The sequence below is a fragment of the Populus trichocarpa genome, chromosome 5 (genome assembly GCF_000002775.5).
Source record: "Populus trichocarpa isolate Nisqually-1 chromosome 5, P.trichocarpa_v4.1, whole genome shotgun sequence".
Classification (NCBI taxonomy): domain Eukaryota; kingdom Viridiplantae; phylum Streptophyta; class Magnoliopsida; order Malpighiales; family Salicaceae; genus Populus; species Populus trichocarpa.
This window is the reverse complement of record NC_037289.2, coordinates 8,265,598-8,289,894: the sequence shown is the minus strand read 5'-3', so window position 1 is coordinate 8,289,894 and position 24,297 is coordinate 8,265,598. Positions and strand designations below refer to the sequence as shown.

Here is a 24,297-nt window from a genome sequence, read left to right as displayed (position 1 = left end):
GAGGCCAGTCTTCGCCAAGACTAGGAGTAATAAGGTGGACCACATGTATCACCCATGTTTGATTTCAGCTCCATGTACAATTGCTCAAGTTCGGTCGTCTTAGCACCAAATTATTGTGTCTCAGTAGCAAGTATAGTTGTTTGAGCTTCAACTTGTTGTTGTACAATCGTCTAGAACTCTAGAGATTCAGTGCTGAAAATTGATTGCAAGTATCCAATGGTCAAAACACTACGGGCCCTTCACAAATTCTCGGTCATAGTGTTTGAGATACCATAAACTCGATTTTTATCGGGTTCATTTGACAATTCGGCCTCCAATCACAAATTCAGACCAAGTTCCAGATGGGTCGAATATCATCCTCGTATCTCTCATATAATTGAGTGGTATATGTTTCTTGAAAAAAACAAAAACAGTTAGCTAGTTCAAAAAAAATAACAATTTAAGAAAAAATTATTAAAGTGATAATGGTTTAAAATATTTTTCGTTTAGAAATACATTAAAATAAAAAAAATTATTTTAAAAAAAATATTTTTAACATCAGCATATTAAAATAATATAAAAACATAAAAAAATTCATTTTAAATAAAAACAATTTAAAATTTTAGAAACACGGTGCAGTTCCTATAACTTAGTAGCGAGAACAAATGTAGCACGAAACCTGGTATACAAATTAAAAGCTAAATAGGACGACAATAAGTCTAAATTAAGCAAGAAATCATCCACCCCATTATTATAATTTCAATATTGAGAGGTTGTGAAAATTAAGAATATACAAATATCCTCTTCAATCTCTATCTAGAAGCAAGAGCGCTAAAGAAAACGAAACATTAAAAGCTTGGTAAGTAGGAACAGCCTCACTCCCTCGCCAGCTAAGTAGCTAAGGAGAGGTAGGTGGCACATGCCGCCATCCCCTATTATACGTGGTTAAATACACACGCAACAGCGGCACTCTCTAACCAGGGTAGACTGGGTAGTCAAATACCGGCATTTGCATCCCGATTTTTTGCTTTTATAAGAGCTAGGAGAAAAACACAACCACTTCAAGCACTCAAGTCTTCGAACCAAAATCAAGCCGAAAACGATGGCCCCTTCTACCCTCACAGCTCTGGCAGAAGAGAAAACCCTCCAAGCAAGCTTTGTTCGCGACGAAGATGAACGTCCGAAAGTGGCATATAACCAATTCAGCAATGAAATCCCTGTCATTTCAATAGCTGGGATTGATGACGGTGGTGAAAAGAGAGCTGAAATATGCAACAAGATCGTGGAGGCATGTGAGGAATGGGGAGTTTTTCAAATTGTTGATCATGGGGTTGATACTAAGCTGGTGTCTGAAATGACAACTCTTGCTAAAGAGTTTTTTGCTTTGCCACCGGAAGAGAAGCTTCGGTTTGATATGTCCGGTGGCAAAAAGGGTGGCTTCATTGTCTCCAGCCATTTACAGGTATATCTTCTTTTACGTTTTGTTTTCTAAATTTAACCATTACAGACCTTTACTGTTAAATTCCCTATCGGAGTGATCTTTTTCCAAATGAAAAATACATGTTTCCAACTAAAAAAAGATACCATGCCAAGGCAACAAGTAGCAAGCAAATCAATCAAATTATTTAAAATATTCATAAAAACTTGTGAGAAATAATTAAACAATTTTTTTGAGTTTTTTTATTATATAATCTTGATTAGAAACTTAAAAGAAAAATTAATTCAGTTTGGTTTCGGATTCTTAGAAACTGAAAAAACTAAACCATGAATTATTAGGCATGGCACGACAGAATTGACTGAAGAGCAATACCTAATATATCCAGTTTTGCTAGTAAATCATTTCTTGATTACGCAAGATCAAGAAAGCCACTATTTTGGTTCAGGAATTCCTCTTCCCCGCAATATGAATGTGTATTCTGTTCTTACATGGAGACGAAATTATACCTTAAGACTACAAGGTCAACAAGGGAATAGTTGTAATTTAACTGACTGTCAGCACCCATGGTGGAGCTAAGACTTCTATTTTTGGGTTTTTTTTTCTTAATGAGATAGAGTGAGTGAATTAAAAGTACAATGCCTCACTTTAGGAATCAATATCATCAAGTACTTGATGCTTTGAAGATAGTAGACAGTACTAATAATAAATCAATATCCTGATTTATTATCTTATAAAACAGGGAGAGGCAGTACAAGACTGGCGTGAAATAGTGACCTTCTTCTCGTACCCAATTCGCACCAGAGACTATTCAAGGTGGCCTGACAAGCCAGAGGCATGGAAAGCAGTGACCGAGGAATACAGTAAGAAGCTAATGGAACTTGCTTGCAAGCTTCTTGGGGTCTTATCAGAGGCTATGGGATTAGAAACAGAGGCCTTAACTAAGGCTTGTGTTGACATGGACCAAAAGGTGGTGGTCAATTTCTATCCAAAATGTCCACAACCAGACCTTACACTTGGACTCAAACGCCATACTGATCCCGGCACCATCACCCTCTTGCTCCAGGACACCGTTGGTGGTCTTCAGGCCACTAGAGATAACGGAAAGACTTGGATCACCGTTCAACCTGTTGAAGGTGCTTTTGTGGTCAATCTCGGAGACCATGGTCATGTGAGTATGAAACTAAAATATTTCTTGTTAATGAAATTGACGTGAATGTTGAGCTGGGTTAAATACCAGCACTACTACCCGTAATTAATTGTACTAAAACTAAATGGTATGTTTGTGAGGCAGTATCTTAGCAATGGAAGATTCAGGAACGCAGACCACCAAGCTGTGGTGAACTCAAACTCTAGCAGGTTGTCCATAGCCACATTCCAGAACCCAGCACCAGATGCTACAGTGTACCCTCTCAAGATTAGAGAGGGAGAGAAGTCGGTGCTAGACGAGCCAATAACATTTGCTGAGATGTATAGGAGGAAGATGAGCAAGGACATTGAGATAGCCACGAAAAAGAAGTTGGCTAAGGAGCAGCTGCTGAGAGATTTGGAGACAGCCAAATTAGAAACTAAGCCCATTGAGGAAATCCTTGCTTGAATATGTCATTGTTGTCAAGTGTTTATGTGCTGGCCGTCTTTTACTCTGTCTGTCATTGGTGTCTGTTTAGTTTGATGGTGAAATGTGTTGAGTCTGTGGGTTATCTAAGAGTAAACCTTGCTTCTTATAGTTAAAAAATAATTTCTCCACAACCTTGGAAGTCTTTCATTTGTTGCCCAGGGCCAGGGTTCTTTTGTTCTAAAATATCTCTCAGAGCTTTTAGCTGTATCATGGAATTATGAAAATAGTCCTTTTACATTCTTCATTCAATAAAATCTCAGACGGACCATGTTCGATAGAGATCGAATCTATAGTTTCCAAACTTCAAATTCACAAGTCTATTCCCATTGTGGATGAACCAAAAGAGAATATTAGTATTCCCCAACTTTAACTGTGAATCTATAGGAACGATGCAGGCTTCATTCCTATGCTAACCAGCTGCCCATAGCACAATTAAAGCTGCAAAAATAAAAGCCAAAGAAACGATATCTCTAAGTTACTGCTCTTGCAATTTGAAGCAGCTTTAAATCTTAACGCACCATTCTATTTTTTTTCTTTTTTTATTGTAGTTAATGAAATCTATGGTTATTTGAAAGAGAAGTAGACACAGAATCCAAAACACAAGAGGATGAAATCTTTTTTTTTTTTTATTAACGTGGGTGTTCGGGCTAGCTTGTGCAAATTCCATAGGATCTGAAGTTAATGACTATGTAATCTTTTAGTGACACTAAGATTTGTGAGACTTAAACTAATGATGTCTAAAGAGTAAATTCAAGTTCTTGTAAATAAAAGAAATTCAATTTTACTTGGAGAAGAAGAAGGCGAGACAGTCCAACATAGAGAAAATTAGGTCCAACAATATACACTGAGACGAGGCCTAGGACAATAAGCAGTCTCCCAAAACATCCTCATAGAAAGTGCACAAAACTAGTAAAATGAAATTTCAGCCGCCTCGTAGACAGCACTAGATCGATAACTCACGCTGCAACGCTGGCTGATTTTAAAAAAAAAAAGAGTTAACGTGAATGAGAGATGCTCAACCAACAATAGTGTTTTTAAATAAGGAAAAAATATTGAAGGAAAGCGGCCAAGATGAATTCCTACTGCAACACATATTGCAGAGTTTTATAGAGTTTGATTCCATCTGCAATGTCACCAGTCCTCTGTATTCATATCATGACTGCTCTGTAAACAATTGATAGGATAATTATTAATATAGATAGATTCTGATATGTTGATAATATAGGAGAATTAATGGTCATCATCCTTCCTGTTGTTGCCTCTAATTCTGTATATATCTTAGCTGCTGTAACAGAGAAAAACATGAAATAAGATTCTCCTTTCTCTTTTGTTTCTTTAACATGATATGATATTAGAGATGCTTATTTACCAAAAAAAAATAATCATGAATGAGATGCTTTTGATATTTTATTTTGTAATTACATCATGATTCAGTGAACCCAACTCACCAAATAATGTGTTGACCTTTTTCTTTTGTTAGATTATAGAATGAAACATCAAAGTGTGTAGTTTCATTTTGATTCTTCTTATCCTTTCCTTTCATAAAAAGTAATTATGATACAACAATAAAATAATAGTGCAATAGTAATTCAACCTAGGTTGTTAAAATCGCAAGTGAACTCGTAAAATTGTAAGATTTTACGAGTCAATATGTATCTAACGTGTTAAATCGGATTAAAAACTCGAAACCAGTAAAATCGGACTTAACTCATGCAAAATCGGTAAACTCGGTTCGATTTTACGAGTTTACTAAATTTGTGATATGAACCAAGTCAGGTTCAAATTTGGTCTTAAAATATCTGCTGACTAGTTTTGCGAGATTAAGTATATCTTTCAAACCGTATATTGAATAAAGCTGAAATTTTACAGGGAAATATTATATACATGAAAATATATTGTAGTAAATTTTCAGGTCAAATGGAGTTAGGAAACATAATATTTTAGAGGATCAAATTTAGTAAACTAATATTGTCAAATATGTCAAACAATACCTTCGTGTACTTTTTGGGACATATCTAGAGTTATTGGTGGAATTTTGTTTCGATTAAAGTTGGGATAGAAACTAGACATCTGAAATTTTCCAACTATATATTGTAGGTCCAATAATTTATCCAAACGAGAGAGAACGACATGTTTGAAATCAGGACTCAAATCTGTCAAGAATATACAAAAATTAGAGATTCAGCTACGTAGAAGAATTTTAACAAGAAAACTTTTTTATTATTCTATTTTATTTATTTAATTAATTTTAAATAATTATTTTTAATTTGAATTTTTTCTAGCACATTAGACATTGTTTAGGGGTTTATTTTATTATTGAATTTATGTTAGTTAATTACTAATTTAAACTCATTAGCTTCCAACCCAAAAGGAGTTTATCAAGACTTATTGTGATGGGAATAACCAGGTTGTCACTAGGTTTATATGTGCTTCCTACCTTTCAGTAATTTCCTGTAATGCAAAATTTTATTTTGATACTTTTTATTTTTCCATATCATTAATTAATTAATTCATATTATCTATCTCTCATTTTATTTAAATCACTAATTAATTATAATATTAATATTGTTGACTCACCTTTAACCTAGCTATGATTCGAGAAGTACATCCCACTGGATCAAGGAAATCAAGCTTAAAAAGGAGGTGCCACGTGCAAATATCTGGTGTCAAGTTGAATGGGATGATGTTAGTTAAAATTATGTCTAATTTCCACTAATTAAAGGACCAAAACGCAAGTTTATTAAATAAAACACATCACTTTTGACACTTGTCATCTTAGAAATTAGTTCAATGATCGTAATCAACAATACATAGCTCACGTACATAAAAAGAACTTATTTTATAGTATTCCACTTGTTCAAATTCAAACCTAGAATTCCCAGTCCTTCGACCTCTCCTTACTGTGCAATCAGCAAATTTAATATTGGGTTTGATGGTGGCTATAAGAGTATATGTTTAATTTTTCTTTTACAAGTGATCCAATATTGATAGAGTTTTTATGAAAATATATTTGTCTTTATTAAAGAAATAGGGTTATTGAGACCAGAAAAAAAAAAAGATGATATACTTTATTTTCTCAGTAATTTTCATTTTTCTTCTATATCTCTTTTTTTAAAATTTTTTTGATCATCTCTCTAAAATAATATTTATAATGCATTTTCAAATTCTTGAAACGTTCATATGCATTCATTTATTTTCCTATCCATGTAAGATTTTCCTATCCGTGTAAGAAATTAATTTTCTCATCCATATTCTTACCTCCAAAATAAGAGCAATTACAAACAAGATAGCAAGAACAACTCCATAGCCTCCATTCCATTCACGTCCCTTTTCACCTAAATAGATTCCATAAAAGACATTTGCTACTACAAATATAATCAAAATCCTCCCCACACTGTTGTGATACCAATTCCAATACTTTCTTACTTTTAAGGACTTGTCTGGTCGAGCAAAAAATGTCATCACCTATTATATTATATACTATATTAAAACGCGTGGGAAAAACACTGTATATATACTGTGGACACAGACTCATTGCATTGTGGACGACATTGTAGCCATAGAGAGTTCGCACTGTGGACGGCACTGTAACACCTATGGAGGGGTTGTCTTTGCTATGTTTAGTCAAAAATTATTGTTGGGGGCGTTGTCTTTTCTATTTTTTATGCCAAAAGCTGTTGAGTCTGGCTTCCAAGCCATACCCAGATTGCTTCCAAAAGATTCCAATAGCGATAGGTCCTACCCCTAGCAAGACCCAATAGCATTGGGTTCCTCTCCCAACAAGACTCGGTAGCTTTAGGTCCGGCTGCCCAACAAGACCTAATAGCTTTGGATCCTGCCCTCCAGCAGGATCCAAAATAGCTTTGGGTTCGGCTGCCTAGCACGACCCATCAACATTGGGTCCTGCTATTGGGTTTGGCTCTGCAGCCAGACCCATGTTTATTAGGTCTAGATATTGCCAATTTTATTTGTTTTTCTCTTTAGATTTTTTTTTCTATTTCTCTTATTTAGTCCCCCCCACCCACCCGCCCCCCACCCAACAAGGCCCATCAAAATTAGTCCTACCCCCAGCGGAACCCATTAGAATTGGGTCCTGCCCCCAACAAGACATAATAGCTTTGGGTTCAGCTGTCAACCAGAACCCCATAACTTTGGGCCCAGCTGCCTAGCAGAATCCAATAGTGTTGGGTCATGCCCTCAACACAACGCGAAATAGCTTTGGGTCCGACTGCCTAGCAATACCCAATAACTTTCGGTCTGGCCTTAGCCGGGCCCAAATTTATTGGGTCTCACTCTTCCGCCAGATCTAATGATATAAGGTCTGGCTCCGCAACCACACCCAAAGATATTGGGTCTGGCTATGCAGCGAGACCCAATAGCGTTGGGTCCTGCCCTGAGCAACACCCAATAACTTTGGGTCAAGTTGCCCAGCAAAACCCAATAACATTGGGACCGGCCTCATCAACACCCAATAGCGATGGGTCCTGCTGGCACCTGGACCCATCAGCGTTGGGTTATGCCCCTAGCAGAACCCATAAGTGTTGTGTATTGCTTGGTCGTCAGACTCAAGATACGTAAAAAATCCTCTATACTTTTTATTTTTTAACATTTGAAAAAAAAAAAGTTATTGGCCCGCTGCGAACTGCGAGCTAATATGCTAGTATATACTAAAATACAAGTCACAATCAGAGAGAGATGATATTCAATTAACCTTTTTTCCTTTGCTAACAAATAAAAGGTATAAATTTGAAATTTAACAACTCATATCAATTGAATTACATGATCGATCCAATAATTATGTCCTGATATTTTCCTGACCTGAAGGCATCTAAGAAAAAGGAAGACCCCAAGACCCTTGTGGTTAGACACATCAGCACCAAGACGATCTTCAACGACAAGTCCGCAGATGAAACCAACTATACCTAGTAAAAATCGAATACAAGTGTGGACATAGAACCACATATGATCCCATTCCCTGAAATAGCGAGCAACTATTGCTCCGTTTATAATCAAAATACCCCAGCCAACCATGTTCAATGCTTCATAGCTCTTCCTTAATCTTGACTGTGGGAGTGAGGTTTTCTATTTTACCAAAAATACTTAAATAAAAATTATACCTTCATTATTGTATTATTATTTTGTTTAAGATTCGTAACTAGGTTTGTAATTAGCAACGCTTGGTTCGTTTTTTTTTCTTTTTTTCATAAGTTCGTTTGCAGGAATCATCCGTGGCAAAGCATTCAGCTGGAAAAAAATAATACTTTGACTCTGTTTCGGGTTGTGTTTGCACTAGAATTTTAATAATATTTGAATTTTTTTACTTAAAAATATATGTTTTATTTTTTTTAGTTTGTTTTAATGTGCATTTAAAAATAATTTTTTTTAAAAAATATATATATAATTTTAATATATTTCTAAAAAATATATATTTTAAAAAACAATTATTAACACCATCTCAAAACATTCATTCAACCAAACCCAAATTTTATTTACTCTAAGTTAATTATATATGAAAAAGTTTTCCTATCCGTGTGTAGGCAGTAATAATTACTTAATCATTCATTCATAATTACCCAAATCTTGAAAACGAAAATTAACTACCACACTCTAAAGAAAACGAAAAATTAAAAGTTTGGTAACTATGAACAACCTCGCTCCCTCACGAGCTAAGGAGCTAAGGAGAGGTAGTTGGCACATGCCAGCATCCCCTCTTATATTTAGTTAAATACACACGCAACATAGGCACTCTGTAGCCAGGGTAGTCAAATACCGGTATTTGCATCCCGATTTTTTGCTTTTATAAGAGCTCGGAGAAAAACACAACCACTTCAAGCACTCAAGTCTTCGACCTAAAATCAAGCCGAAAACGATGTCCCCTTCTACCCTCACAGCTCTGGCAGAAGAGAAAACCCTCCGAGCAAGCTTTGTTCGGGACGAAGATGAACGTCCGAAAGTGGCATATAACCAATTCAGCAATGAAATCCCTGTCATTTCAATAGCTGGGATTGATGATGGTGGTGAAAAGAGAGCTGAAATATGCAACAAGATCGTGGAGGCATGTGAGGAATGGGGAGTTTTTCAAATTGTTGATCATGGGGTTGATGCTAAGCTGGTGTCTGAAATGACAACTCTTGCTAAAGAGTTTTTTGCTTTGCCACCGGAAGAGAAGCTTCGGTTTGATATGTCCGGTGGCAAAAAGGGTGGCTTCATTGTCTCCAGCCATTTACAGGTATATCTTCTTTTACGTTTTGTTTTCTAAATTTAACAATTACAGACCTTTACTGTTAAATTCCCTATCGGAGTGATCTTTTTCCAAATGAAAAATACATGTTTCCAACTCAAAAAATATACCATGCCTCGGCAACAAGTAGTTGGTGCCCGGCTGGCTAGCAAGCAAATCAATCAAATTATTTAAAATATTCATAAAAACTTGTGTGAAATAATTAAACAATTTTTTTGAGTTCTTTTTATTATATAATCTTGATTAGAAACTACAAGAAAAATTAATTCAGTTTGGTTTCGGATTCTTAGAAACTGAAAAAACTAAACCATGAATTATTAGGCATGGCACGACAGAATTGACTGAAGAGCAATACCTAATATATCCAGTTTTGCTAGTAAATCATTTCTTGATTACGCAAGATCAAGAAAGCCACTATTTTGGTTCAGAAATTCCTCTTCCCCGCAATATGAATGTGTATTCTGTTCTTACATGGAGACGAAATTATACCTTAAGACTACAAGGTCAACAAGGGAATAGTTGTAATTTAACTGACTGTCAGCACCCATGGTGGAGCTAAGACTTTTATTTTTGGTTTTTTTTTTCTTAATGAGATAGAGTGAGTGAATTAAAAGTACAATGCCTCACTTTAGGAATCAATATCATCAAGTACTTGATGCTTTGAAGATAGTAGACAGTACTAATATTAAATCAATATCCTGATTTATTATCTTATAAAACAGGGAGAGGCAGTTCAAGACTGGCGTGAAATAGTGACCTTCTTCTCGTACCCAATTCGCACCAGAGACTATTCAAGGTGGCCTGACAAGCCAGAGGCATGGAAAGCAGTGACCGAGGAATACAGTAAGAAGCTAATGGAACTTGCTTGCAAGCTTCTTGGGGTCTTATCAGAGGCTATGGGATTAGAAACAGAGGCCTTAACTAAGGCTTGTGTTGACATGGACCAAAAGGTGGTGGTCAATTTCTATCCAAAATGTCCACAACCAGACCTTACACTTGGACTCAAACGCCATACTGATCCCGGCACCATCACCCTCTTGCTCCAGGACACCGTTGGTGGTCTTCAGGCCACTAGAGATAACGGAAAGACTTGGATCACCGTTCAACCTGTTGAAGGTGCTTTTGTGGTCAATCTCGGAGACCATGGTCATGTGAGTATGAAACTAAAATATTTCTTGTTAATGAAATTGACGTGAATGTTGAGCTGGGTTAAATACCAGCACTACTACCCGTAATTAATTGTACTAAAACTAAATGGTATGTTTGTGAGGCAGTATCTTAGCAATGGAAGATTCAGGAACGCAGACCACCAAGCTGTGGTGAACTCAAACTCTAGCAGGTTGTCCATAGCCACATTCCAGAACCCAGCACCAGATGCTACAGTGTACCCTCTCAAGATTAGAGAGGGAGAGAAGTCGGTGCTAGACGAGCCAATAACATTTGCTGAGATGTATAGGAGGAAGATGAGCAAGGACATTGAGATAGCCAAGAAAAAGAAGTTGGCTAAGGAGCAGCTGCTGAGAGATATGGAGACAGCCAAATTAGAAACTAAGCCCATTGAGGAAATCCTTGCTTGAATATGTCATTGTTGTCAAGTGTTTATGTGCTGGCCGTCTTTTACTCTGTCTGTCATTGGTGTCTGTTTAGTTTGATGGTGAAAATGTGTTGAGTCTGTGGGTTATCTAAGAGTAAACCTTGCTTCTTATAGTTAAAAAATAATTTCTCCGCCACCTTGGAAGTCTTTAATTTGTTGCCCAGGGCCAGGGTTCTTTTGTTCTAAAATATCTTTCAGAGCTTTTAGCTGTATCATGGAATTATGAAAATAGTCCTTTTACATTCTTCATTCAATAAAATGTCAGACGGACATTTTAAATTCACAAGTCTATTCCCATTGAGGATGAACCAAAAGAGAATATTAGTATTCCCCAACTTTAACAGTGAATCTATCGGAAAGATGCAGGCTTCAGTCCTATGCTAACCAGCTGCCCATAGCACAATTCATGCAGCAAAAATAAGAGCCAAAGAAACGATATCTCTAAGTTACTGCTCTTGCAATTTGAAGCAGCTTTAAATCTTAACGCACCATTCTATTTTTTTCTTCTTTTATTGTATTTCATGAAATCTATGGCTTATTTGAATGAGAAGTAGCCACAGAACCCAAAACAGAGAGGACGAAATCCAATTTTACTTGGATAAGAAGAGGGCCAGACATTCCAACATAGAGAAAATTAGGTCCAATAATATACACTAAGAAGGCCCGAGGCCTAGGACAATAAGCAGTCTCTCAAAACATCCTCACAGAATGTGCACGAAACTAGTAAAATGAGATTTCAGCCGCCTCCTAGACAGCATTAGATCGGTAACTCACGCTGCAATGCAGGCTGATTTTAATATAAAAAAAAAGTTAACGTGAATGAGAGATGCTCAAGCAACAATAGTGTTTTTAAATAAGGAAAAAATATTGAAGGAAAGCGGCCAAGATGAATTTCTACTGCAACACATATTGCAGAGTTTTATAGAGTTTGATTCCAACACAGATTAGAGAGTTTGATTCCAATTCTCTGGATTCATATCATGATTGCTCTGTAAATAATTGATAGGATAATTATTAATATAGATAGATTCTGATATGTCGAGATTATAGAAGAATTAATATACACAGTAACCTTCCTGCTCTTGATCTCATTTTTAGCCATGGGTTCGTTGTGCTGGATATATTGAAAATGAGAGTTTGGATGGCATCCTTCTGATTTTCTTTTCTTTTTAGTTTTAGTTGTTTATCTATATTTTTTTCTACTATGAGACAAGGGATGACAGGAGTTCTTGCAGCAGTCCTTCTGAACCTTCTAGTCCCACAATAATTTGGTGGCAACTGATAGCACTGAATTTTAGCTCAAAGACGCATTGATAGGAATGGGTTATGACCAAGGATCCAGCCTCTAGGCTTGAGGCCCAATAGTCTATAATTTGAGGAGTACATTCTACTGGATCAAGGAAATCAAGCTTAAAAAGGAGGTGCCACATGCAATTATCTGGTGTCATGTTGAATGGGATGATGTTAGTCAAAATTACATCTAATTTCCTCTAATTAAAGGACCAACATGCAAGTGTATTAAATAAAACGCATCATTTTAGACACTTGTCATCTTAGAAATTAGTTCAATTATCGTCATTAATAATACACAGCTCACGTAACCCAAGAATTAGAAAGATGATTTTTGCAATCTTGAGGGGTAGCTCAATTGGTCAGGTTTTAGGTTTGCTCCTCAATAATCACGAGTTCGAATCCCCCAAGGGTTACTGGAAACTTACATGGTCATTAACTTCAGGGCTCGTGAGATTAGTCGAGGTGCACGCAAGCTGGTCCGAACACCCACGTTAATTAAAAAAAAAGATGATTTTTGCAATGCCTATTGTCAATTTAGACCATTCTTTCTAAGTAATGCAAATATATAAGTGACAAGTATATTAATCACTTATCCTTGTATAAACATATCTATGTACATGGATTCACGGTTATATAAGTAATTTTCAACTCTAAAATAAAGGATTTCATCTTCTTCCTCTAGTTTATCTCTGCAACAAGAAAATACAGACACAGTCTTATAAGAATTCTATCTCCAAATTAAACAAATTTAGGCATCAAAGAATTTCCAAATCCCATAAAAAAAAACTTGTTTTGTAGTATTCCACTTGTTCAAACCTAGAATTACCAGTCCTTCAGCCTCTCCTTACTGTGCAATCAACAAATTTAATATTGGGTTTGATGGTGGCTATGAGAGTATATGTTTAATTTCTCTTTTACAAGTGATCCAATATTGATAAAGTTTTTATGGAAATATATTTGTCTTTATTAAAGAAATAGGGTTATTGAGGCCAGAAAAAAAAAGGAAAGATGATATACTTTATTTTCTCAGTAATTTCCATTTTTCTTCTATATCTTTTTTTTTAAAAAAAATTGATCATCTCTCTAAAATAATATTTATAATGCATTTTCAAATTCTTAAAACTAACATATGCATTCATTCATTTTCCTATCCGTGTAAGAAATTAATTTTCTCATCCACATTCTTACCTCTAAAATAAGAGCAATTACAAACAAGATAGCAAGAACAACTCCGTAGCCTCCATTCCATTCACGTCCCTTTTCAACTAAATGGATTCCATAAAAGACATTTGCTACTACAAATATAATCAAAATCCTCCCCATACTATTGCGATACCAATTCCAATACTTTCTTACTTTTAACGAGTTATCTAGTCGACCCAAAAATGCCATCACCTAATATATTATATACTATATTAAAACGCGTCACAAAAATATTGTATATTTACTGTGGATACAAACTCATTGCAATATAGACAACATTGTAACCATAAAGTGTTTGCACTGTGGACGACACTGTAGCACCTGTGGGGGGGCGTTGTCTTTGTTGTGTTTAGTCAAAAAATTATTGTTAGGAGGCGTTGTCTTTTCTGTTTTTTTGTGTCAAAAGCTGTTGGGTTTGGCTTAAAATCCACACCCAAATTGCTTCCAAAAGGTTCTAATAGCGATGGGTCCTACTCCTAGCAGTACCCAATAGCTTTAGGTTCAGCTGCCCAGCAGGACCTTATAGCTTTGGATCCTGCCCACAGCAGGACCCAAAATAGCTTTAGGTCCGGGTTGCCTAACAGGACCCATCAGTGTTGGGTCCTGCTATTAGGTGTGGCTCCGCAACCAAACTCATGGACCTATCAAAGTTGGTCTTGCCCCTAACGGAACCTATTAGAGTTGGGTTCTGCCTCCAGCAAGACCCAATAGCTTTGGATCTAGCTGTCAAGCAGGACCCCATAGCTTTGGTTTCGGCTGCCCAGCAAGATCCAATAGTGTTGGGTCATGCCCTCAACACGACCCAAAATAGCTTTGGGTCCAGCTGCATAGCAAGACCCAATAGCTTTGGGCCTGGCCTTAGTCGAACCCATTCTGGCTCCACAACCAGACCCAAGTTTACTGGGTCTACCTCTTCCGCCAGATCCAATGATATTAGGTCTGGCTCCCCAGCCACACCCAAAGATATTGGGTCTGGCTACGCAGTCGAACCTGATAGCAGGACCCAATAGTGTTGGGTCTTGTCCTAAGCAACACCCAATAGCTTTGGGTCCAGCTGCCCAGCATGACCCGATAGCTTTGGGTCCGGCCTCAGCAACACCCAATAACAATGTGTCCTGCTGGCACTTAGACCCATCAGCGTTGGGTTTTGCCCCAAGTAGGAACCATCAACATTGGGTCTTGTTTGGCCGTCAGACCCAAGACACTTAAAAGATTCTCTATACTCTTTATTTATTTTACATTTAAAAAAAAATTGTTATTGACCCGCTGTGGAGCGTGGGCCAACATGCTAGAATACTAAAATACAGGTCACAATCAGAGAGAGAGAGAGATTTTTCCTTTGCTAACAAATAAAAGGTATAAATTTGGAATTTAACAATTCATATCAATTGAATTATATGATCGATCCAGTAATTATGTGCTGAGATTTTCCTGACCTGAAGGCATCCAAGAACAAGGAAGACCCCAAGACCCTTGTGGGTAAACACATCAGCACCAAGACGATTTTCAAGGACAAGTCCGCAGATGAAACCAGTTATACCTAGTAAAAATCGAATACAAGTATGGACATAGAACCACATATGATCCCATTCCCTGAAATAACGAGCAACTATTGCTCCGTTTATAATCAAAATACCCCAGCCAACCATGTTCAATGCTCCATAGCTCTTCCTTAATCTTGACTGTGGGAGTGAGGTTTTCTATTTTTGCCGAAAATACATAAATAAAAATTATACCTTCAATATTGTATTATTATTTTGTTTACGATTCGTAACTAAGATTGTAATTCAGGCGTGTCATTGGTGGCTTTTAGTACCTCTCTCTTACACGTCCTGACATATCATTTGTGGTTAACAAACTGTCACAATTCATGCATAAACCCACTGCTACACACTGGACAGAGGCAAAGAGACTTCTACGCTATTTGAAGCATACCATTTATCATGGTATCCACATTCGAAAAAATTCACGCTCGAACCTCATGACTTACACAGATGCTGATTGGGCCGGCAACTATGATGATCGCAGCTCAACATCTGCCTGTATTTGCTTTCTTGGCTCCAACCTAATATCCTGGAGCTAAAACAAATAGCGGGTTGTTGCAAGATCATCCACCGAAGCGGAATATAGAGCCCTTGCAAATACAGCCTCTGAAACCATCTGGCTATTGTCCCTATTTCAGGAACTCGGCCTATCTCTCACTTCGCCTCCAATATTGCTTTGTGACAACCTGGGTGATACCCAACTCAGTCTCAATCCCATTCAACACTCTCGGATGAAGCACATTCAATCGACCTACACTTTGTCCGGGATATGGCTCAGAAAGGCATGCTAAAGGTTCATCATGTACACAGCCACGATCAGCTTGCTGACCTCCTCACCAAGCCCCTGTCCACCCAACAAACTGAACGACTCATAACCAAGATTGGCCTTGCTGATGGCAGCCCTATCTTGCGGAGGCGTATTAAGGATCATTCCATGTATCCTGCCTCAGATCATTCCACAGATTGTACCTCAAATCAAATCACAGAAGACTAGCCCAGAATCAAGGCTCACAACGGTTACAATCTTCACAGCCACAATTATAGCTAGCTTTCCTAAAATAGTTTTTCTAATTCTATGTATATATACAGCTCTCAATTATTTGTAATCTGTGTGGGAAAATAATATACTCATTCCATCAATACATTGTCTACATTTAATCTTCATCAGAGGGAAGCACAGTGGACATGGAAAGATAGATGAGACGAGGGCTAATTTGGATTTTGGAGAAACAAATAAACTTTTAGCAATGTTTTCTCAACAGCGGCCACAGCAAAAGCAAGCCACAGTTGCTTTTGCTACGCCTGCGGTTGCAACGCAGGTTTTTATGGGTCCCATGAAACAAAATATGTGGTTTGCATCTAACCAAATACATTAAAATTGTGGTGGCACCTAAACATGGAAGCTACCACGTAACCAAACACAATCGAAACCAATTATACCTAGTAAAAATCCTAATGATCGAATACAAGTATGGAAATAGCAAGCAACTATTGCTCCGATTATAATCAAAATACCCCAACCAACCATGTTCAATGCTCCATGGCTCTTCCTTAATCTTGACTGTCGGAGTGAGGTTTTCTATTTTACGGAAAAAGTTTATTATGTAAGTCTATATAGTTTAAAAAGAAACGGAATAAAATCCAAATACATAAATAAAAATTATACCTTCATTATTGTATTATTATTTTGTGTTTAAAAAACTAATTTTTTAAAAAATATATATATATATATAATTTTGATGTATTTTTGGAAAAAAAAATATTTTAAAAAACAATCATTACCACACTCCCAGACATTCATTTTCATTCAAGCAAATCCATTTGCTATATCTTTTGCTCTTTCTTCTTTTTTTTTTTTTTTTGTCATGGCTATGCAAACCCAAATTTTATTACTCTAAGTTAATTATATATGAAAAGTTTTCCTATCCGTGTGTAGGCAGTAATAAGTACTTAATCTTGAAAACGAAAAATTAACTACCACACGCTAAAGAAAACGAAAAATTAAAAGTTTGGTAACTATGAACAACCTCGCTCCCTCACAAGCTAAGGACCTAGGAGAGGTAGTTGCACATACCAGCATCCCCTATTATATGTAGTTATATACACACGCAACATAGGCACTCTCTAACCAGGGTAGTCAAATACCGGCATTGCATCCCGATTTTTTGCTTTTATAAGAGCTCGGAGAAAAACACAACCACTTCAAGCACTCAAGTCTTCGAACCAAAATCAAGCCGAAAACGATGGGCCCTTCTACCCTCACAGCTCTGGCAGAAGAGAAAACCCTCCAAGCAAGCTTTGTTCGGGACGAAGATGAACGTCCGAAAGTGGCATATAACCAATTCAGCAATGAAATCCCTGTCATTTCAATAGCTGGGATTGATGATGGTGGTGAAAAGAGAGCTGAAATATGCAACAAGATCGTGGAGGCATGTGAGGAATGGGGAGTTTTTCAAATTGTTGATCATGGGGTTGATGCTAAGCTGGTGTCTGAAATGACAACTCTTGCTAAAGAGTTTTTTGCTTTGCCACCGGAAGAGAAGCTTCGGTTTGATATGTCTGGTGGCAAAAAGGGTGGCTTCATTGTCTCCAGCCATTTACAGGTATATCTTCTTTTACGTTTTGTTTTCTAAATTTAACCATTACAGACCTTTACTGTTAAATTCCCTATCGGAGTGATCTTTTTCCAAATGAAAAATACATGTTTCCAACTAAAAAAAGATACCATGCCAAGGCAACAAGTAGCAAGCAAGTCAATCAAATTATTTAAAATATTCAAAAAAACTTGTGTGAAATAATTAAACAATTTTTTTGAGTTCTTTTTATTATATAATCTTGATTAGAAACTAAAAGAAAAATTAATTCAGTTTGGTTTCGGATTCTTAGAAACTGAAAAAACTAAACCATAAATTATTAGGCATGGCACGACAGAATTGACTGAAGAGCAATACCTAATATATCCAGTTTTGCTAGTAAATCATTTCTTGATTACGCAAGATCAAGAAAGCCACTATTTTGGTTCAGGAATTCCTCTTCCCCGCAATATGAATGTGTATTCTGTTCTTACATGGAGACGAAATTATACCTTAAGACTACAAGGTCAACAAGGGAATAGTTGTAATTTAACTGACTGTCAGCACCCATGGTGGATCTAAGACTTTTATTTTTGAGTGGTCACATCACTATTTATATTGGTTTTTTTTTTTTTTAATGAGATAGAGTGAGTAAATTAAAAGTACAATGCCTTGTAATTAGGATGATTACAACATAAATAATAATATTTTTTATATTAATATTTTGAGTTATAATACAAATAATAATATTTTTTATATAAATACTTTGAATTATAAGAGAAAAAATAATATTTATAACACACATTATTATAGTAACACACATGTGATTGAGCGCGGACGCGTCTAGCCCAACTTGGGGGTGGGCGTGGACGCTTCCTAACTTGGGGTTGGGCATGGACACGTCCAGCCCCAACTTGGGGTTTGGGCGTGGAAGCGTCCACGCCCAACTTGGGGATGGGAGTGGACGCGTCAAACCCAACTTGGGGTTAAGCGTTGACGTGTCAAGCCCTAATTTGGGGTTGGGCATGGCTGTGTCCAGACCCAACTTCGGATTGGGCGTGGACGCGTCCAGACTTTTAATTATAATAAAAATAATTATAACACAAATAATATTATTTTTAATATTAATAATTTTAATCATAATAAAAATAAAAATAAAAATAACAAAAATAATACTATTTTTTATATTAATACTTTTAATCATAATAAAAATAAAAACAATTATAACACAAATGATACTATTTTTATTATAAGTAATAATATTATAATAACAATGGGAAGCGGACAACTGGCGCTTGGTCTGCCCTAGCGCCACGTGGCACTAGTCGACCCTTCCCTAGCAATCTGACCCGAGCGCCTTATGGCGCTTGGGTGAGTCAGGCCGCGTCCGCCCCACGTACATACCCGAGCGCCACGTGGCGATGGGGGTGGCTTGGGGAGAGACAGCGTGATTGGATCACGGCAAAGGGCTTGATTATCTTGGGTCTGAGAAAGGACCCGATTGTCTTGGGTCCGGCGTCATATCCCTATCTCAATGGGTCTTGCGTGACCCAATTCTAATGAGTCTTGATGAAGGATTTTAAATATTTTAATTTTTATTATAATTAAAAGTATTACTCTTAAAAATAGTATAGTTGGTGTTACAAATATTATTATTTTATTATAATGAATAGTATTTGCGTTAAAAATATTATTATTTTTATTAAAATTTAAAATATTCATATAAAAAATATTATTATTTGTGCTATAAATATTATTATTTTATTTATAATTAATAATATGAATACTAAAAATATTATCATTTGTCGTATAAATATTAGTATTTTTATTATAAGTAATCATAATATAATAACAATAGCAAGCGCACGCCTGGCGCTTGGGTGGCCCTGCTCAAGCGCATCCCTGGCACGCAAACTCGAGCGTTGGGTGGCGCTTAGGGGTGCTTGGGGTGAACCAAGCAGCGCACGCCCACATACATACCTGAGCGCCTCATGGCGATGGCGGTCGCTTAGGGTGAGCCACCCCGCGCCCGCTCAATGTGGTGCACCTGCCGCTTGGGTTTGAAGTAGGACTCATTGTCTTGGGTCCGGCATTAGCACCCAAGCTCAATGGGTCTTGCGTGACCCAATTCTAACGGGTCTTGATAAAGGATTTTAAATATTTTAATTTTTATTATAATTAAAAGTATTAATATCAAAAATAGTATTATTTGTGTTATAACTATTTTTATTATAATTTAAAGTATTAATAGTAAAAATAGTATAATTTGTGTTATAAATATTTTAATTTTTCTTATAATTAAAAGTATTACTATTAAAAATAGTATAATTGGTGTTACAAATATTATTATTTTATTATAATGAATAGTATTTGCGTTAAAAGTATTATTACTTTTATTAAAATTTAAAATATTCATATAAAAAATAGTATTATTTGTGCTATAAATATTATTATTTTATTTATAATTAATAATATGAATACTAAAAATATTTTCAGTTGTGGTATAAATATTAGTATTTTTATTATAAGTAATAATATTATAATAACAATGAGAAACGAAAACCTGACGATTGGGCTGCCTTAGCACCACGTGGCGTTGGGGCTGCCATAGTCAATCGACCCTTTTACCAAGACCCAAGCACCATGTGGCGCTCAGGTCTGCCCCACGCAAGGGCCAGGCAACCCAAGCACCAATTGTCCTTGCATGGGTAGCGCTAGCGCCAGGTGCCCGCTCCCATGGTCTGCAGTCCCACCAAAACTTGTGTTGACCATTTTCTCCTCAACTATCTTTTCAATGTCAAATGCACCCCAGTGAAAAATTAACCTCACCCCTCCTCTACTGCCCTTGTATCTTTTTGTGTCAAGAGCTGAACTGTCAATTTGTGTCAAGAGCTGAACTGTCAATATACTGCTTTAAAACACGATGTTTTGTATCTATATAAACAGGCACATGAATCTTTTAGTATATTATGTCTTCTAAGTGCTTTGAAGATAGTAGACAGGACTAATATCAAATCAATATCCTGATTTATGATCTTATAAAACAGGGAGAGGCAGTTCAAGACTGGCGTGAAATAGTGACCTTCTTCTCGTACCCAATTCGCACCAGAGACTATTCAAGGTGGCCTGACAAGCCACAGGCATGGAAAGCAGTGACCGAGGAATACAGTAAGAAGCTAATGGAACTTGCTTGCAAGCTTATTGGGGTCTTATCAGAGGCTATGGGATTAGAAACAGAGGCCTTAACTAAGGCTTGTGTTGACATGGACCAAAAGGTGGTGGTCAATTTCTATCCAAAATGTCCACAACCAGAACTTACACTTGGACTCAAACGCCATACTGATCCCGGCACCATCACCCTCTTGCTCCAGGACACCGTTGGTGGTCTTCAGGCCACTAGAGATAACGGAAAGACTTGGATCACCGTTCAACCTGTTGAAGGTGCTTTTGTGGTCAATCTCGGAGACCATGGTCATGTGAGTATGAAACTAAAATATTTCTTGTTAATGAAATTGACGTGAATGTTGAGCTGGGTTAAATACCAGCACTACTACCCGTAATTAATTGTACTAAAACTAAATGGTATGTTTGTGAGGCAGTATCTTAGCAATGGAAGATTCAGGAACGCAGACCACCAAGCTGTGGTGAACTCAAACTCTAGCAGGTTGTCCATAGCCACATTCCAGAACCCAGCACAAGATGCTACAGTATACCCTCTCAAGATTAGAGAGGGCGAGAAGTCGGTGCTAGACGAGCCAATAACATTTGCTGAGATGTATAGGAGGAAGATGAGCAAGGTCATTGAGATAGCCAAGAAAAAGAAGTTGGCTGAGGAGCAGCAGCTGACAGATTTGGAGACGGCCAAATTAGAAACTAAGCCCATTGAGGAGATCCTTGCTTGAAAATGTCATTGTTGTCAAGTCTTTATGTGCTGGCCGTCGTTTACTCTGTCTGATCATGTTTTTCTTGGTGTCTGTTTAGTTTGATGGTGAAAATGTGTTGAGTCTGTGGGTTATCTAAGAGTAAACCTTGCTTCTTATAGTTAAAAAATAATTTCTCCGCCACCTTGGAAGTCTTTAATTTGTTGCCCAGGGCCAGGGTTCTTTTGTTCTAAAATATCTTTCAGAGCTTTTAGCTGTATCATGGAATTATGAAAATAGTCGTTTTACATTCTTCATTCAATAAAATCTCAGACGGACCATGTTTGATAGAGATCGAATCTATAGTTTCCAAATTTCAAATTCACAAGTCTATTCCCATTGAGGATGAACCAAAAGAGAATATTAATATTTGCCAACTTTAACAGTGAATCTATCGGAAAGATGCAGGCTTCAGTCCTATGCTAACCAGCTGCCCATAGCACAATTCATGCTGCAAAAATATGAGCCAAAGAAACGATATCTCTAAGTTACTGCTCTTGCAATTTGAAGCAGCTTTAAATCTTAATGCATCATTCTATTTTTTTCTTCTTTTATTGTATTTCATGAAATCTATGGCTTATTTGAATGAGAAGCAGCCACAGAACCCAAAACAGAGAGGACGAAATCTAATTTTTTTTTTTAATCGTGGATGTCAGGGTCAGTTTATAAACATCTTGACTAATTCCTCGAGGTCCTGAAGTTAACAACCATGTAATTTTTCAGTGATTTTGAGATTTATAATACTTGAATTGATGATTTCAAAGGAGTAAATGCAAGATATAACCAATTAAATTATATTTTTCAACGGATAAAATTTAATTTTACTTGAATAAAAATAATATCAGACAGTCCAACATAAAAAAAAATTAGGTCCAATAATATACACTAAGAAGGCCCGAGGCCTAGGACAATAAGCAGTCTCCCAAAACGTCCTCACAGAAAAGTGCACAAAACTAGTAAAATGAAATTTCAGCCGCCTCCTAGACAGCACTAGATCGATAACTCACGCTGCAATGCTGGCTGATTCAAATAAAACAAAAAAAAGAGTTAACGTGAATGAGAGATGCTCCAGCAACAATAGTGTTTTTAAATAAGAAAAAAAAACCTGATATTGGAGATGCTTTTTACCCCAAAAAAATCATTTTTGAGATTTTATTTTGTAATTACATCATGATTGAGTGAACACAACTCTTGTTATACATTAAGATTTTGCACATATAAATTTCAAAATTAATAAAAAAAATAATCAAATCACCAAATAATATGCTGACCTTTTCTTTTAATGACTAGCCATGGGTTCGCTGGATGGCACCCTTCCGATTTTCTCTTCTTTTTAGTTTTACTTGTTTATCTATATTTTTTCTACTTTGCGACAAGGGATAACATGAGTTCTCTGTCCTTGCTGTGCAATCAGCGAACATAATTTTGGGTTTGATGGTGGTCATGGGAATTTTTTTTTAATTTCTCTTTTACTATATTGAAAGAGTTTTTATGGAAATATATTTGTTGTCAAAAAAAACAATTTCAATTTAATAACTTAAACTTTTAGGTGAGGTCCCAAAATATGATTTATATTATTCTCTAATACCTCCTTCAAGTGAAAGTCTTTTGAGTTTGAAACTTGTACAAACTAACATCACTTTATGCTTAATTTTTATCAAATAAATGGGAATGGTGAGATTCGAACTCGTGACCGTTTGGTCATCAAGGCTCTGATACCATGTCAAAGAACCATCTCAACCTAATAACTTAAGCTTTTGGGTGAGATCCTGGAATATGATTTATATTATTCTCTAACATTTATCTTCGTTAAGGAAATAGAGTTGGTGCGGCCAGAAAAAAGGAAAGAAATATATATTATGATTAATTTCCACTTTTTTTCCATATATCTTTTTTTTTTATATTTTGATCATCTCTCTTAAAGTAATATTTATAATGCATTTTCTAATTCTTATAACGTACATATGCATTCATTCGTTTTTTACCTTTATTTTTTTGACAATTTTGACAAGGTTATTAAAAATAATCATAATATATTTATTTTTTATGAAAAGGTAAAACCCATTCATAAAATTATATAAAAATCAAACGTGAAAAAATCAAAATCAAAATGTTTAAATATATTTTTTTAATGAAGAAATTAAATTAGAATTGATAATTATAAAGAAACATTTTTAAATTCAAATGTATTTGTTTTTACAATAATAAACTCTATATAGTATCGGATGTATTAATTTTTTTTATCTACATTCGATGTGTCTCATTGGATGTTAAGGTGATCATGAAAAAGATGGTTCAGAAAAGTTGTGTTGTTAGTCAATTTTTATAAAAGGTAAAAACTAAGAACTATATTAGATGGAAAAGAAAACCCTGTAAAAAACAATGTATACAAAACTGAAAATGAAACATATCATAAAAACTATTTAAAAAAATAATCTTGTAGAATTCTTTTTAAAAAAATCAAAGGTTAGTGTTAGGGCTCTTATTCATTGCCAAATCGAATTTAGTTTTATTCTGAATTTATATAATAGCATAACTACTAAACTGAAATCAGCTTTCATGGTAAGATTTTTTATGCTTGATTGTTTTATATATATAACTAAACAAGGAAAAAAAAACAAATTTTATTGTTAAATTTCATCTCATATTGTTTTTTTTCTCAACTAGTTATGTCTTATTCACGAGTTTTTAATTTACAAATGAAACCGTTATTATATAATTTTGATGTTGTTACTACATTTTTTTTTTATGTTAATGTCTTAATCCTGTGTTATATTCTAGAATTAAACATGTTGAACTTAAACTTGAAAGGTGTAGCTCAACTGGTCAAACTCTAAGTTTACTTTCTAGAAGTTACCAGTTCGAGTCCCACAAACCTCAAAGCCACTGGAAACTTA

General features: G+C 36.0%; 3 protein-coding genes and 1 long non-coding RNA gene across 4 annotated transcripts; 3 read left to right on the top strand and 1 right to left on the bottom strand.

Annotated features, from left to right (window-relative positions):
* The first annotated feature begins 953 nt into the window (after window positions 1-953).
* On the top strand, window positions 954-3,311 carry LOC18099195 (naringenin,2-oxoglutarate 3-dioxygenase-like). Its single transcript, XM_052452852.1, has 3 exons — window positions 954-1,441; window positions 2,157-2,585; window positions 2,709-3,311. The coding sequence occupies exons 1-3, from the start codon at window positions 1,082-1,084 to the stop codon at window positions 3,009-3,011; spliced, it is 1,092 nt and encodes a 363-aa protein (XP_052308812.1). The 5' UTR covers window positions 954-1,081; the 3' UTR covers window positions 3,012-3,311.
* Window positions 3,071-11,139, bottom strand: LOC127905315 (uncharacterized). Its single transcript, XR_008059212.1, has 2 exons — window positions 11,005-11,139; window positions 3,071-3,164 (listed from the first exon to the last, which is right to left on the bottom strand). It is a non-coding gene; the product is annotated as an uncharacterized LOC127905315 (long non-coding RNA).
* On the top strand, window positions 8,784-11,003 carry LOC18099194 (naringenin,2-oxoglutarate 3-dioxygenase). Its single transcript, XM_006383044.3, has 3 exons — window positions 8,784-9,261; window positions 9,996-10,424; window positions 10,548-11,003. Exons 1-3 carry the CDS (start codon window positions 8,902-8,904, stop codon window positions 10,848-10,850), a joined length of 1,092 nt encoding a protein of 363 aa, XP_006383106.1. The 5' UTR covers window positions 8,784-8,901; the 3' UTR covers window positions 10,851-11,003.
* A 5,901-nt stretch (window positions 11,140-17,040) lies between the features above and the next one.
* Window positions 17,041-21,692, top strand: LOC18099191 (naringenin,2-oxoglutarate 3-dioxygenase). Its single transcript, XM_006383041.3, has 3 exons — window positions 17,041-17,510; window positions 20,528-20,956; window positions 21,080-21,692. Exons 1-3 carry the CDS (start codon window positions 17,151-17,153, stop codon window positions 21,380-21,382), a joined length of 1,092 nt encoding a protein of 363 aa, XP_006383103.2. The 5' UTR covers window positions 17,041-17,150; the 3' UTR covers window positions 21,383-21,692.
* The last annotated feature ends 2,605 nt before the right edge of the window (window positions 21,693-24,297 follow it).

What these genes read in the sequence shown, in the direction of transcription:
- LOC18099194 (XM_006383044.3), top strand. Translation starts at nt 8,902, where the DNA reads ATGTCCCCTTCTACCCTCACAGCTCTGGCAGAAGAGAAAACCCTCCGA. An exon ending in TTGTCTCCAGCCATTTACAG is followed by an intron (nt 9,262 to 9,995) that starts GTATATCTTCTT and finishes CTTATAAAACAG; the next exon opens with GGAGAGGCAGTTCAAGACTG. An exon ending in ATCTCGGAGACCATGGTCAT is followed by an intron (nt 10,425 to 10,547) that starts GTGAGTATGAAA and finishes TTTGTGAGGCAG; the next exon opens with TATCTTAGCAATGGAAGATT.
- LOC18099195 (XM_052452852.1), top strand. Translation starts at nt 1,082, where the DNA reads ATGGCCCCTTCTACCCTCACAGCTCTGGCAGAAGAGAAAACCCTCCAA. An exon ending in TTGTCTCCAGCCATTTACAG is followed by an intron (nt 1,442 to 2,156) that starts GTATATCTTCTT and finishes CTTATAAAACAG; the next exon opens with GGAGAGGCAGTACAAGACTG. An exon ending in ATCTCGGAGACCATGGTCAT is followed by an intron (nt 2,586 to 2,708) that starts GTGAGTATGAAA and finishes TTTGTGAGGCAG; the next exon opens with TATCTTAGCAATGGAAGATT.
- LOC18099191 (XM_006383041.3), top strand. Translation starts at nt 17,151, where the DNA reads ATGGGCCCTTCTACCCTCACAGCTCTGGCAGAAGAGAAAACCCTCCAA. An exon ending in TTGTCTCCAGCCATTTACAG is followed by an intron (nt 17,511 to 20,527) that starts GTATATCTTCTT and finishes CTTATAAAACAG; the next exon opens with GGAGAGGCAGTTCAAGACTG. An exon ending in ATCTCGGAGACCATGGTCAT is followed by an intron (nt 20,957 to 21,079) that starts GTGAGTATGAAA and finishes TTTGTGAGGCAG; the next exon opens with TATCTTAGCAATGGAAGATT.